This window comes from Cucurbita maxima, unplaced genomic scaffold, assembly GCF_002738345.1.
Source record: "Cucurbita maxima cultivar Rimu unplaced genomic scaffold, Cmax_1.0 Cma_Scf00037, whole genome shotgun sequence".
In the NCBI taxonomy this organism is placed as follows: domain Eukaryota; kingdom Viridiplantae; phylum Streptophyta; class Magnoliopsida; order Cucurbitales; family Cucurbitaceae; genus Cucurbita; species Cucurbita maxima.
This window is the reverse complement of record NW_019272053.1, coordinates 24,430-39,724: the sequence shown is the minus strand read 5'-3', so window position 1 is coordinate 39,724 and position 15,295 is coordinate 24,430. Positions and strand designations below refer to the sequence as shown.

Here is a 15,295-nt window from a genome sequence, read left to right as displayed (position 1 = left end):
AGTGGATTGTGAGATCTCACATCGATTAAAGAGGGGAATCAGCGAGGACGTTGGACCCTGAAAGGGTGGATTGTGAGATTCCACATTAGTTGGGGAGGAGAACGAAACATTCTTTATAAGAGTGTAGAAATCTCCCCTAAAAAAGTGTTTTTAAAAACCTTGAGAGAGAGCCTCTTTCGAGCCGTCCAAAGAAGAAAATATCGGCTAGTGGTGGGTTCGGACCGTAATTATTTAAATTTTCAAAAATTTGAGAATATACTAATAATATTGAACATTTCATTCAAAACTAATTTTTAAAAAAAAAAAGTTTAAATTCTCTTAAATTAATTTAGCGAAAATAAAATATAAATTCTTTTAAAATACATCAACCACTTAATTGTCCCATAAAAGGCTCCGATGGATGGCATTTCTGTAATTTAGCGTCAACGATTTTCCTTCAATGTTACGCGCCAAACCTAGCGAGTGGTTTGAACGCGAAGAATTTGACCATTCCTAAGAAGCTTCCTTGAAGTACTTTGGTCAATTCACATTTTAAAATAGTTAATTAATGTTGTACGCCCCTTGTGGCCTATTTGCTCAATTTTTTTTTTTTAACTAAACTTTTGACCCAATTACCCTTGCTTCATTTTCATAGCCTTACCTTGTACATGATGTCTTACTTTTACCTGAAAAATAACTAACGGGTGGCTTTAGTATTTAAAAATATCTTATAAATAGTCTCATTATTGAGGTCAAAAAATACAAACACAAGCAATTATGTTGAGACCTATATTTTCTTAAAAATAGCATGGTCTTACACTCTACTTTCCCGTTCGAATAAGGTTGGATGTGTGGTACTTCCCTTTACACGGCCCACACATCCCACATAGGCTCACTAGATAGACATACTCGTATATGCACCCATTAAGCCTGACTCATTGGGCTAGCGCACTCTCACGCTACCAACGCCAAGGAAGGAAAAGACTCGTACAATATCATGACAAACATAAATATCTCAAAGATACACATCTGCACTAATTACAACAAGAAAATATTATGATGCATGTAACAGACAAAATGCATGAGGTCTCTTAACATAGAGGATCAACTCAACCAAGTTGCATGTGAGTTGATCATGAGCTGCGATTTGGGAAATGGCTCGCCGCACGCATCGCGTGTAGGAGGAGGCATGGCTAGGTCTCGAGTCAAAATGTAGGCCTCGAGTCAGGTTGGTGCGATTTGGGTTGATGCCTGTTCTTGAGAGAGACAAAAAAAAAAAAATAAATAATAAAAAATAATTCCTTGAAATTCTCAACTGGACAATTTAGGGAAAATGAGGGCTTATGTAATAGCACAAATAAATAAATAAATAAATAAAATTATGTTAAAAATAAATAAAACAAAAAACAAAAAGAAACAAACGTTCCACTTCTCTCCTCCCAGCCCCTTTCTCCAATTATTTCTTTTCAACCCATCTATTACGCCACAATCTCAAATTCCTGCCACAAAAACATAAAAACAACAAAAATGTCATATTTGAGAAAAACTAAAATAACCTTCACCGTCCGTATTTAAAAATGAGAGATAGATAAAAATCATATAGTCATAATCGATTGATAAAAGAATATGGTTAGATTATGGGTAGAAAGGGATAAGATTATGATAGATTGATAGAACGATAATGTTAGGATATGATCCTATAACTATATGACTAAAGTACGTTCATGTAACGAAATGACTATGATAGATATAAGAATGTTAAGACTATAATAAGTTAGGGAACAATACGATCACGAAGTGTTTGCAATTTGATAGGATTATGATACAACATGTGAATGACAGATATATACGTGTGTGTGTGTATATATATGTTGTGGTATGATATGAAAATGATATGAAATGTGTTATAGTACAAGATATATGATAAACTGACATGTTTATAATACGATATATTGTGATGCAATATGTTATGGTTGGATATGTATATAATAAAAAATTGTTATGTTTGAAAGCATGAAATGTTATGATATGATACATTTATGTAATTTGAATGATATGACATGATTGACATGCAAAACGACTAACTAGCATGAAATACAACCCCGACGTATGCATGAAAGATATCATAAACAATATGTGAAATGATATGCTATGTACGGAACGCTAGCGGGTTGTATTAAATAATAACGAAAATGAAAAAATGTTGGGATTTCATGCATTATTGTGTGCTCATGCATGGGAGATACCCTTATTCCATCACGAGGGTATAGACGCATACACCAATGGGTAGGAAAACGATCATTATGTTTTACATAATGTTGTCGTGACGGTTACTAGTTCTAACAGGTATCCAGCCTAAGGAGCTCACAGAGTATGCTCGCCCGACAAGGAAAGTGGCACAATGGTGGTAAGTCCATACTCCCACGTATGAACGGTATGTAGAGTATATGGTACACATCCAAGTTACCCGTTACGAAAGTACAGTAAAAAAAAAAAATAAATTGAAAAGATAAGTTCCATGTATTTGCATGTTCTTGCATTTAACCCTAATAGTGGGGTCACTTACGGAATATTTCTTTGAATATTCAAGCCACGTGCTACTTCTACTTCTATTTCAGGTTCTATTTCAGGTTAAAGCCCGACATTCTTTTTTTTTATATAATAAAATATTTATTACGAACTCAAAATATTTCAATTTCATATAATTATTAATCTAAAAGAAAAACATTAGAATAGGTGGCTAACTATTAAATGCAAATGATTGTAAAGTAGAATTCCTACATTTATTTCATTAATTATAATATTTGAAGAACTTTTAGTTAGTACGGAATTCTTATCTAATTTGGATAATACTACAAATGAATTAAATTCAATTTATTTGAAGAATTTATTAAAAAAAATAATAATTTGAGCATTTATTTTATTATGTCCAACCTTTTTAATATTTATATATTAAATAAAGTTAATTTATTAATAATGTAAGTAAAAAATAACTTAATTATATCTCAACTAGAGTTTTAATAAAATTAAAAATTATTAAAAAAATTTAAAAACAAGAGAATATTTAAAATATATAAATATTTTAATATATAAATATAACGGAATAGATAAAAAATAATAATAATAATAAAAATCCTAAGTTGGCAGCCGACGTCGATTTCGCCGTGGCTCCGTTCAAAACGAAATAAAAGTCAACGTAATACCCAAAGACCTATTAGAATAAGAAGTCGCATACCACGCGCTGATACTGCGCGTGACTTCCACGCTCCGGCCACCTCTGTCCAATAAAAAATAAGAGAAAAACCCATCAAATGATTTATTTTTTTTTAATAATTTAATTAGCAACGCCGTCCCCGATATGTTTGTGATTGGAAGTGTCATAGACGCTCTCTTCTCTCTCTCACACACAGCACCATTTTTATAAACAGAGTTTTAGAGAGAGAGAGAGAGAGGGAGCAGAGAAATTAAACCCGAAGGATCTCTGCAGATTAATTTCCTTCGATTTCTTAAACAGGAACGCAAAAAGGGTCATTTCGATTCTGCGAAATTGTGCCTTAAGTTTCTTTAATCGGGCTTGGATTTTGTGGGTTTTTTATGGATTGTTCGTATTCTTCAACGTAGATCTCGGAATTTATCATTACTTTGGAGGTTGGGGGTTTTCAGATCTTCGATTCGACTGCCGGATTCCGATCACTCAGCTCAAGAACTCAGGTGATTTTATTGTTCACTTTTGAATCCAATCGTTCCCCGTGATTCAATTCTTCAATTCCATTTTCGAGGTCTCCCTGTTTTTCTTTGAGTTAATGTGCGATGAATGAAGGTTTGGGGTTTATTGCATTGTTCTTGTGTTCTTAGTATTTACCACCGACGGAACAGAGCATTAGAGACATTGGGATTCTGGTAGAGTTTGACCGTCTTGGCGGCGGAGCTTTAATGCTTTTGATTGGCTGTTTAGACTAGGCTTAATGTTTTTCACTTAGAGTGGTGGTTGTTGAATTGATTGCATTTGACCTTTGTTTAATGGTTTAGGACAATGCGAGGTAATGTTGATTGAACAACAAATCAATGCATCTTTAAAGTTGGAAGATGTTGTATCCGTTAGGAACCACGACTCTCCACATGGTTTGATTGTCTACGATGAGCATAAGCTCTCATGGCTTTGCTTTTGGTTTCCTCAAAAGGCCTCATAGCAATGAAGATGTATTCCTTGCTTATAAACCCATGATCATCCTCTTAATTAGCCAATGTGGAACTCTCTATTGTTGGTTGGTCACATTTTAATGTTTATAGCCAGCTTTTAAGAAGAAAGTGTCTCATATTATCCCTTGTGAGAGAATTGAGTATCAGTATTAAAGCATAGTTATGAATAGAGTGATTATTGATTAAAATAAGGTGTTTATGTTAGATGGTTGGTAATGATGCATTCATTTTCTAAGTGAAATGGTGATTTGATTTCTTGAAACTTGGCGTGAATGCTAGGATTTGTTGTTTTCTTTGGGTTATTAAGGAAAAAAGAAAAGTGGGGTTGTGAGTTCATCATCAAGACATGATCAAGAGTAAAAGTTTAGGGAATAAGTGCAGATTTTGGACATTTGATGGCCTGCAGCTTAAGATGACATATTCTTTGTGAACTATTTTTAGTTTAACAATTTATAGCTTCCTGAAGTTCATGGCTAGTGGTCAGTTGTAAATAGTATCCAGGTAGAATATATTATCCGCTTTGGTCCGTTACGTATCGATGTCAGTCTCACGGTTTTAAAACGCGTCTATTATGGAGAGGTTTCCACACCCTTATAAGGAATATGCTTTGTTACCCTCTTCAACCGATGTGAGATCTCACAATCCACCCCCCTTGGTGGTCCAGAGTTCTCGCTGGCATACCACTTAGTGTATGGCTCGGATACTATTTGTAACAACCCAAACCCACCGCTAGCAGATATTGTCCGCTTTCGTCCGTTATGTATCACCGTCAGCCTCACGGTTTTAAGACGTGTCTACTAGGGAGAGATTTCCACACCCTTATAAGGAATGCTTAGTTCCCCTCTCCAACTGATGTGGGATCTCACAATCCACCCCCCTTGGGTGCCCAACGTCCTCGCTGGTACACCATCCAGTGTTTGACTCTAATACCATTTGTAACAGCCCAAACCTACCACTAGCAGATATTGTCTGCTTTGGTTCGTTACGTATTGTCGTCAGCCTCACGGTTTTAAAACGCATCTACTAGGGAGAGGTTTCCACACCTTTATAAGGAATGCTTAGTTTTCCTCTCCAACCGATGCGGGATTTCACAATCTACCTCTTTGAAGGCCCAGCATCCTCGCTGGTACACCTTTGTAACAGCCCAAGCTCATCGCTAGCAGATATTGTCCGTTTTGGCCTGTTACGTATTGTCGTTAGTCTCACGGTTTTAAGGCACGTCTACTAGGGAGAGGTTTCCATACTCTTATAAGGAGTGCTTAGTTTCCCTTTCTAACCGCGGTGGGATCTCACAACTAGATCGATAAAGTTGAAGAATATTGTGGATCAAGGATGGAAAAAATATCTTAAAACCAGCCAAATGAGCTTGGTTTTAGTTTTTATTGTAATTGAAATCACATGAACACATTTAAAAGCTTGATTTGTTCTCTGCTGTAGAAATGATAGAACTACAGCAAAGAACATGAGATTCCTGCCAAACAGAAATATATGTGCTATTGTATATATTTGTAGTGATCATGCATTTTTCAGGAAAGATTATGTGAGAAAGTTTTGACAATGTCGATGGTTTCTTCAATTCCTAACAGATCGATTTGTGTATTCAATATGCAGATTCATTATCATCACTGAAACTGAAATCTCGATCGGAGGTGTTCTAAGCCGAGGCCATTGCCTTGTGGTGAACACATTGATCCCATTCATATATGAAGTAGTGATGCATTTGTTCTAGATGAAGACAGGTCACAAGTACCAAATAGACATGGGTGACATGAAAGTTCTGCCCAGTCCACGACCTCGTACTACCAAGAGGCCGTTATGGATTATTATCTTGGTGTCTATGGTCTGCGTGTTCCTAATATGTGCTTATATCTATCCACCCAGTGGCACAGGGGCCTGTTACATATTTTCTGATAAGGGATGCAGGGTTATTACTGACTGGCTCCCACCTTCACCTGCAAGAGAACTAAGTGATGCTGAGATTGCATCACGTATTGTTATTAGAGAAATTTTGAACACACCATTTGTTCCATTGAAAACTCCTAAAATTGCATTCTTGTTCTTGACTCCTAGTTCCCTGCCTTTTGAGAAGCTATGGGATAATTTTTTCAAGGTAAGTTTCTGTGTTTTCTTACTGTTACTTTGTTCCATCATCTTTTCCTAAGTTTTCAAGAAATGGTTATATTTCATGAGCAGTTTACTTATTATTGCATTTGCATTTATCTGTGATGCTGATGGTGGAATGTTCGTCAACAAATAGTTGGACTCCGTGTGATAAAAAATGTTCTTTGCATTTGTAACAACCCAAGCCTATTGTTAGTAGATATTGTCCTCTTTGGTCCCTTTCGAGCTTCCTTTCAAGGTTTTTAAAACGTGTCTGCTAGGGAGAGGTTTCCACACCCTTATAAAGAATGTTTCGTTCTCCTCCCCAACCGATGTGAGATCTCACCATCCACCCCCTTTTGGGACTAGCATCCTCGCTGGCACTTGTTCTCTTCTCCAATTGATTTGGGACTCTCCAATCTACTCCCCTTCGAGGCCCAGCATCCTTGTTGACACATTGCCTCATGTCCACTCCCACTTCGGAGCTCAGCCTCCTAGTTGGCACATCGCTCAGTGTCTGGTTTTGATACTATTTGTAACAGCCCAAGCCCATCACTAGTAAATATTGTTCTCTTTGGGCTTTCCCTTTCGGGTTTCCCTTCAAAACTTTTAAAACGTGTCTGTTAGGGAGAGGTTTCCACACTTTTATAAAAAATGTTTCGTTCTACTTCCTAGCTGATGTGGGATCTCACAATCCACTCCCTTTCGAGGCCCAGCGTCCTCTCTGGCACTCGTTCCCTTCTCCAATCGATGTGGGACTCCCTAATCCACCCCCTTCGGGGCCCAGCGTCCTTGCTGGCACATCGCCTTGTGTCCACCCCCCTTCAGAGCTTAGCCTCCTCCCTGGCACATCTCCTGATATCTGGCTCTAATACCATTTGTAACAGTCTAAAACGCGTTTGCTAGGGAGAGGTTTCCACACCCTTATAAAGAATGCTTCATTATCTTCCCCAACCGATGTGGGATCTCACGTCATTAGTTTTAATTCTTTCATCATACCAGCTTTTCTAGTACCTAAACCTGGCACATTAGCAATCAACGAATCTAGGCGATCAAGGTTACAGAAACAACCTAGATAATGTGGGAAAATCTCACGTACTTGGGATTACTGTGTGATAACAAGTTGGGATGAATTGTTTAAAATTATAATGCTTCTAGTTTTACAGGATGGCATATGTTTTATACCCCTTGTTCTTGAATAACAATCTGAATCTCATATATATGTCAAACTCTAATGTCTAATGATGCTAGTGAAGCCTATATCATTATATTTTCAGCTGAAACTATTCCCATCTCTTGTCAGGGCCATGAAGAGAAATTCTCTATTTATATCCATGCATCTAAGGAAAAGCCAGTGCATGTCAGCCGATACTTCGCTGGTCGAGAAACTCATAGTGATGAGGTCTATATATTTCCATGATTGATATCATTATGTGCATGTTCTTCCAGTTATCATTACACTTTTTGTTCGTGCTAATACTGCTATCAATCACTCATCTATACTCCTTATAACCAGTTTGGTAAACTCATTGTATATTCAGGTTATATGGGGTAAAATTTCGATGGTCGACGCAGAGAGACGATTGTTAGCGAACGCTCTTCACGATCCCAATAATCAGCACTTTGTTTTACTTTCTGATAGGTGATTTGAAGATGGAAATTCTCAATTCAAACCATGATTACTTTTGCTATTTGTAGAACTGATTTATTATATCTGGAATCGCAGTTGTGTACCGTTGCATAATTTCGATTATATCTATCAGTATTTGATCAATACCAATCTCAGTTACGTGGACTGGTGAGCAATATACGATCGAACTATCGAACACAAAATTGATATAGAGATATGGATGACTTATTTATCATAATTTGATCATATGTTCAGCTTTAAGGATCCTGGTCCTCATGGAAATGGGAGGTATTCAAAGCATATGCTACCTGAAATTGAGATGAAAGACTTCAGAAAGGGTGCTCAGGTATGGTTGAAATGTTCATAAAGACTTATAAACGTGTATGTATCTTCAATATTTGAAATGTTCTATGCAGTGGTTCTCGATGAAGCGACAACACGCTTTGATCGTCGTGGCGGATAATCTTTACTACTCGAAGTTTCGAGATTATTGTAAGGTAAATTGTACTTGCTACGACTCGATGATTATGTATAACTACGTAGTATGAATTTCCTGGTTATTTCAGCCAGGTTTGGAGGGACACAATTGCATTGCAGATGAACATTATTTGCCCACCTTTTTCCATGTAAGAGTTTAACTAAATATCATGAGTGTTGTGTATGAACGTTTCGAACTGAATGTCGTTTTCTTTGTTGTCCAGATGACGGATCCTGAAGGGATTGCAAACTGGTCAATTACTCACGTTGATTGGTCGGAAAGAAAGTGGCATCCGAAGTCGTATGGGGCTCAAGATGTTACCTACGAAATTCTACAAAATATCACGGTATGATTCCTTATTGTGAGATACTACATCGGGTAGAGAAGGGAATGAAGCATTCCTCATAAGGGTGTGGAAACCTCTCCCTAATAGACGCGTTTTAAAATTGTGAGGCTAATGGTGGTACGTAACCGGCCAAAGCGGACAATATCTGGTAGTGGTGGGCTTAGGCTGTTACAAATGGTATTAGAGCCAGTCATCGGGCGGTGTGCTCGCAAGGACGCTGGGGGGTTGTGAGGTCCCACATCGATTGGAGAGGGGAATGAAGCATTACTCATGAGGGTGTGGAAACTTCTCCCTAGTAGACACGTTTTAAAATCGTGAAGCTAACGACGATATGTAATGGGCTAAAGCAGATAATATTTGTTAGCGGTGGGCTTAAGTCTGTTACAAATGGAATCAAAGTCAGTCACCGAGCGGTGTGCCAGCGAGAACGCTGGGTCCCCAAAGAGGGTGGATTGTGAGACCCCACATCGATTGGAGAGGGGAACGAAGCATTCCTTATAAAAGTGTGGAAACCTCTCAATAGTAGACGCGTTTTAAAACCATGAGATTGATGGCGATACGTAACGGGCCAAAGCAGACAATATCTATTAGTGGTGAGCTTAGGCTATTACAAATGGTATCACAGTCAATCACCGGGCGGTGTTCTAGCGAGGACGCTGGGCCCCAAAGGGGGTGGATTATGAGATCTCACATCGATTGTAGGGGGGAACGAAGCATTCCTTATAAGGGTGTGAAAACTTCTCCCAAGTAGTCGCATTTTAAAATCGTAAAATTGACGGCGATACATAACGGGCCAAAGCGGACAATATTTACTAGCGGTGACTAAGGCTGTTACAAAGATGCCAATAATACATGCACACATTGATAACACCTTACAAAGACAAACATTTTAGCTATAATTGAGTTGGATGTTTCTGTTTGCAGTCGATCGATGTTAGTGTGCACGTCACGAGCGACGAAAGGGTATGCTCAATCTCAATCTTGATTCATTCTTTATCTTATGAAGTCTATAGCAGCAAATCATTCAAACGTTTTATATTGAGCTTCTGCAGAAGGAAGTGCAAAGATGGCCATGCTTGTGGAACGGTGTACAGAGGCCATGTTACTTATTTGCAAGGAAGTTCTATCCGGAGGCTCTAGATAACCTTATGAACCTCTTCTCCAACTACTCATCGCTATCAGCCTGAAAATTTTGACATGATATTATTGTTTGATCATATCAGTTGTTGCTTCGAATGCATCCATCCGTTTGTACGACGAAAGCTTAGAGAATCAAGAAAACGCCCCGTTTTGAATGCCGAAACAAAGTAGCCATTGTTTGATGATAGTGAAGATATAGGAGGGAGGGAGGGAGGGAGAGGGAGGGAAGGATGGTAAATTGATGTGATTTTTTTGTCTAAATTTAAGCCATTTTGGGGCATTTTATGGGTCATCGCTTTGTAAAAGATGACTGTGGAGTAGCAAATAGGAACAGAAGTAGTAGCCAACTTGAATCTCATGGTGTTAATTAAAAGCAAACATTCTTGCTTTATTTGCCTATGCAATGCCATATCAAGATGTAGCTGAATTTTTTCTTTTTATTTTTATTTTTAAATAATAATTTTGAGAATAATATTGGGTCACTATAGGTTGGATCTTGATTGCATTCAAGGATCAGTTGGGGAGTTGACTTTTAAACTCGTAAAAAGAGTGGTGGATCAATCGAGGAGTTGACTTTCAAACTTGTGGGGAGTTGACTTTTAAACTCGTAAAAAGAGTAGATTGCAATGGATCTTCATCATCCTCACCCAATCTCAAAATGTTTTCCTTATGAAGAATTGGAACCCAAAATCTCCATTGCAAAACACTTCAAATGGCTTAAGAACTTTTACATTCCCTCGTTCTCTCTTTACGACACCTTGTCGTTGAGTTTATCCCTCGTGTTTCAATGGTGGGCGCTCCCTCGACTCATGCTCGAGATCTCAAAGCAACTCCAAGAGCTGCAACTATGTATCGTTCTTCGTGTCACCGAACTTTAGCTTTCCATTTGTCACTCATCAAGATTGGTTTCTGGATTCTGTTTTAAGTAATTTCTTTGTTCATTTGGGTAAGTTTTGATTATTGCATTGATGGGATGATATTCTTTGAAACAGAGTTCGTTTTTCGGAGGTCAACTTTTTTTACCGATAATTTTGGATTCAATTCAGATTGTACTCGTAGGTGTCACATAGGTAGCCTTTTTGTTACAATCGAGTAAATAAGAAGTAACGAGATGCATCTTCTTTTTCGGTAATTCAATCATAAGAATTCTAAAATTAAGAGTGGTTCGTGTTAGGTTTGTAAGATAGTCTTCAGCCTACCAAATAAGAAATAAGTAACATGAACATGTCATAGGAAAATGACATTCATCATGTACCGAATTTGAATTTTAAATTTTGATCTGAATCATACGTACAAGTTAAAAAAACTTAAAAAGAGAGAATAATTGAAAATTGCAAAAAAAAAAAAAAAATGTATTACAAAATATTTCCGCTACCAAGAATCAAATTCAAGTCTCAAGGGTGACAACTATATATGCTAACCATTGGACGACAACCGATGAATTGTTATATATGAAAAAAAAAAATCAAGTCTCAAGGATTCTCGTAAAATAAAGTTATAGTAACCGCTAAACGAATAAATCCAAGTCTCAAGGGTGAAAACCAGATATGTTACCCATTGGAAGACAACAAAAGAATTGTTACATGTAGTCTAGTGATGAAAGCCAAACATTTGGATAACAACGGTGAAAAAAAATATATTTTTATTGTCGGGAACGAACTCTGATCTCGTGTATGAAAGCATAATATCCTAACCACTCCATAAATTGAAGAATTGTTATGTGAAAAAAATTCACAAAACTTGAGAAGAACTCGAATCACACCTAAGTCTACTAGGGTCAAATACATAACACGACAACAGAATAATTGAAAATTGCAAAAAAAAAAAAAAAAAAAAATTCGTTGTCGGGAATCGAACCCAAGTCTCCTGAATGAAAGCCAGATATCCTAACCGTTGGACGACAACAGAAAAATTGTTATGTTTGAAAAAAAACTAGAAACTCGAGAAGAGAGAATAATTGAAAATTGCAAAATAAATAAATAAATAAAATAGTTACGTTGCCAGAATTGAACCCGGGTCGGGGCTCCTAGGTGAAAGCCAAATATCCTAACTGCTAGACGACAACAAAAGAATTGTTATGTTTGAATAAAAACAAGAAACTCGAGAAGAGAGAATAATTGAAAATTGCAAAATAAATAAATAAAATAGTTACATTGCAGAGAATCGATCCTGGGTGAAAGCCAGATATCCTAATCGCTAGACGACAACGGAAGAATTATTATGTTTGAAAAAAAACAAGAAACTCGAGAAGAGAGAATAATTGAAAATTGCAAAATAAATAAATAAATAAAATAGTTCCGTTGCTAGGAATTTAACCCAGGTCTCCTAAGTGAAAGCCAAAAAAAAACTAGAAACTCGAGAAAATATAATAATTGAAAATAAATAAATAAAATAGTTACATTGCAAGGAATCAAACCCGAGTCTCCTGGATGAAAGCCAAATATCCTAACCGCGAGACGAAAATGGAAGAATTGTTATGTTTGAAAAAAACAAGAAACTCGAGAAGAGAGAATAATTGAAAATAAATAAATAAAATAGTTCGGTTGTCAGAAATCGAACCTAAGTCTTCTAGGTGAAAGCCAGATATCCTAACCGCTGGACGACAACGGAAGAATTTTTATATGTAAAAAAACAAGAAACTCGAGAAGAAAGAATAATTGAAAATGGAAAAAAAAAAATAGTTCAGTTTTCGGAAATCAAACCTGGGTGTCTTTGGTGAAAGTCAGATATCTTAACCGCTAGACGACAACGGAAGAATTGTTATGTGTGATTAAAAAAAAAAAAAAAATAATATAGTTTCGTTGCCGGTTATCGAACCCGAGTGCCTTGGGTGAAAGCCAGATATCCTAACCGCTGGACGACAACAGAAGAATTGTTGTTTGTGAAAAAATAACAAGAAACTCGACAAGAGAAAATAATTGAAAAATACAAAATAAATAAATAAAATATTTGCACTGCCGTGAATCGAACCCTAATCCCCTAGGTGAAAACCAAATATCCTAACCGCTGGACGACAACGAAAGAATTGTAATGTGTTAAAAAAAACAAGTACCTCGAGAAGAGAGAACAATTGAAAATTGGAAAAAAATAAATAAATAAAGAGTTATGTTGCTGGGATTCAAACCCGAGTCTCCTGGGTGAAAGCTAGGTATCCTAACCGCTAGAAGACAACAGAAAAATTGTTATGTGTGAAAAAAAATAAGAAACTCGAGAAGAGAGAATAATTGAAAATTGCAAAATAAATAAATAAATAAAAAGTTCCATTGTTGGGATTCAAACCCGAGTCTCCAAGGTGAAAATCAGATATCCTAACCGCTAGAAGACAACAGAAAAATGTTATGTGTGAAAAAACAAGAAACTCGAGAAAAGAGAATAATTGAAAATTTCAAAATAAATAAATAAATAAAATGGTTCTGTTGCCGGAAATCGAACCCGGGTCTCCTGGGTGAGAGCCATATATCCTAACCACTGGACGACAACGAAAAAATTTTTATGTGTAAAAAAAACAAGAAACTCGAGAAGGGAGAATAATTGAAATGGCAAAAAAAAAAAAATAATAAATAAATAAAATAGTTCCGTTGCCGGAAATAATACTCGGGTCTCTTTGGTGAAAGTCAGATATCCTAACCGCTGGACGACAACGGAAGAATTGTTATGTTTGAAAAAAAAAACTAGAAACTCGAGAAGAGAGAATAATTGAAAATTGCAAAAAAAAAAAAAAAAACTAATGAATAAAATAGTTATGTTGCCGATAATCGAACCCGAGTCTCGTCTCTTAGGTGAAAGGCAGATATCCTAACCGTTGGACGACAATAGAAGAATTGTTATTTGTGGAAAAAAAACCTAGAAACTAGAGAAGAGGGAATAATTGAAAATTGCAAAAAAATAAATAAATAAAATAGTTCTATTGTCGGAAATTAAACCCAGGTCCCCTGGGTGAAAGCTGAATATCCTAATCGCTGGACGACAATAGAAAATTGTTATGAGTAAAAAAAAAACAAGCAACTCGAAAAGAGAGAATAATTTAAAATTAGAAATAAATAAATAAATAAAAAGTTTCGTTACTGGGATTTGAACCTGAGTCTCGGGTGAAAGCCAGATATCTTAACCGCGGGAAGAAAACATAAAAATTGTTATGTGTGAAAAAAAAACAAGAAACTCGAGAAGAGAAAATAATTGAAAATTGCAAAAAATAAAATAAATTCCATTGCCGGAATCAAACCCGAGTCTCTTTGGTGAAAGTTAGATATCCTAACCACTGGACAGCAACGAAGATTTGTTATTTGTGAAAAAAAAAAAACAAGAAACTCGAGAAGAGAGAATAATTGAAAATTGCAAAAAAATAAATAAATAAAATAGTTATGGTGTCGAGAATCAAACCAGAGTCCCCTGGGTGAAAACTGAATATCCTAACCGCTGGACGACAACAGAAGAATTGTTATATGTAAAAAAAAAAAGCAACTCGAGAGGAGAAAATAATTGAAAATTTGAAAAACAATAAATAAATAAAAAGTTCTGTTGCTGGGATTCAAACTCGAGTCTCCTGGGTGAAAGCTAGATATCCTAGCTGCGAGAAGACAACAGAAGAGAATAATTGAAAATTTCAAAACAAATAAATAAATAAAATGGTTTGAGTCTTTTTGGTGAAAGTCAGATATCCTAACCGCTAGACGACAACAGAAGAATTGTTATATGTGAAAAAAATTGAAAGGTTTGAGTCTTTTTGGTGAAAGTCAAATATCCATTTCAAAACAAATAAATAAATAAAATGGTTTGAGTCTTTTTGGTGAAAGTCAGATATCCTAACCGCTAGAGGACAACAGAAGAATTGTTATATGTGGAAAAAAAAAAAAAAAAACAAGAAACTCGAAACGAGGGAATAATTGAAAATTGCAAAAAAAAAAAAATAGTTCTGTTGTCAGGAATTGAACCTATGTCCCCTCTAGGTTAAAGCTAAATACCCTAACCGTTGGACGACAATAGAAGAATTGTTATGTGTAAAAAAAAAAAAAAAAAAAAAAACAAGCAACTCGAGAAGAGAGAAAATTGAAAATTGGAAAAAAACATAAATAAAAAGTTTCGTTGCTGGGATTCAAACTCGAGTCTCCTGGGTGAAAGTCAGATATCCTAACTGCTGGAACACAACAGAAAAATTTTTATGTGTGAAAAAAACAAGAAACTCGAGAAAAGAGAATAATTGAAAATTTCAAAATAAATAAATAAATAAAATGGTTCTGTTGCCGGGAACCAAACTCGAGTCTCCTAGGTGAAAGCCAAATATCCTAACCGCTGGACGACAACAGAAGAATTGTTATATGTAAAAAAAACAAGAAACTCGAGATGAGGGAATAATTGAAAATGGCAAAAAAAAAAAAAAAAAAAAAAAAAAAAAAAAAAAAAAAAAAAAAAAAAAAAAAAAAAA

At 36.1% G+C, this 15,295-nt stretch overlaps 1 protein-coding gene across 1 annotated transcript; it reads left to right on the top strand.

Annotated features, from left to right (window-relative positions):
* The first annotated feature begins 3,345 nt into the window (after positions 1–3,345).
* Positions 3,346–10,291, top strand: LOC111468618. Its single transcript, XM_023113895.1, has 11 exons — positions 3,346–3,690; positions 5,791–6,289; positions 7,583–7,681; positions 7,821–7,921; positions 8,006–8,077; positions 8,165–8,255; positions 8,326–8,406; positions 8,476–8,535; positions 8,611–8,733; positions 9,658–9,696; positions 9,786–10,291. The coding sequence occupies exons 2-11, from the start codon at positions 5,909–5,911 to the stop codon at positions 9,918–9,920; spliced, it is 1,182 nt and encodes a 393-aa protein (XP_022969663.1). The 5' UTR covers positions 3,346–3,690; positions 5,791–5,908; the 3' UTR covers positions 9,921–10,291.
* The last annotated feature ends 5,004 nt before the right edge of the window (positions 10,292–15,295 follow it).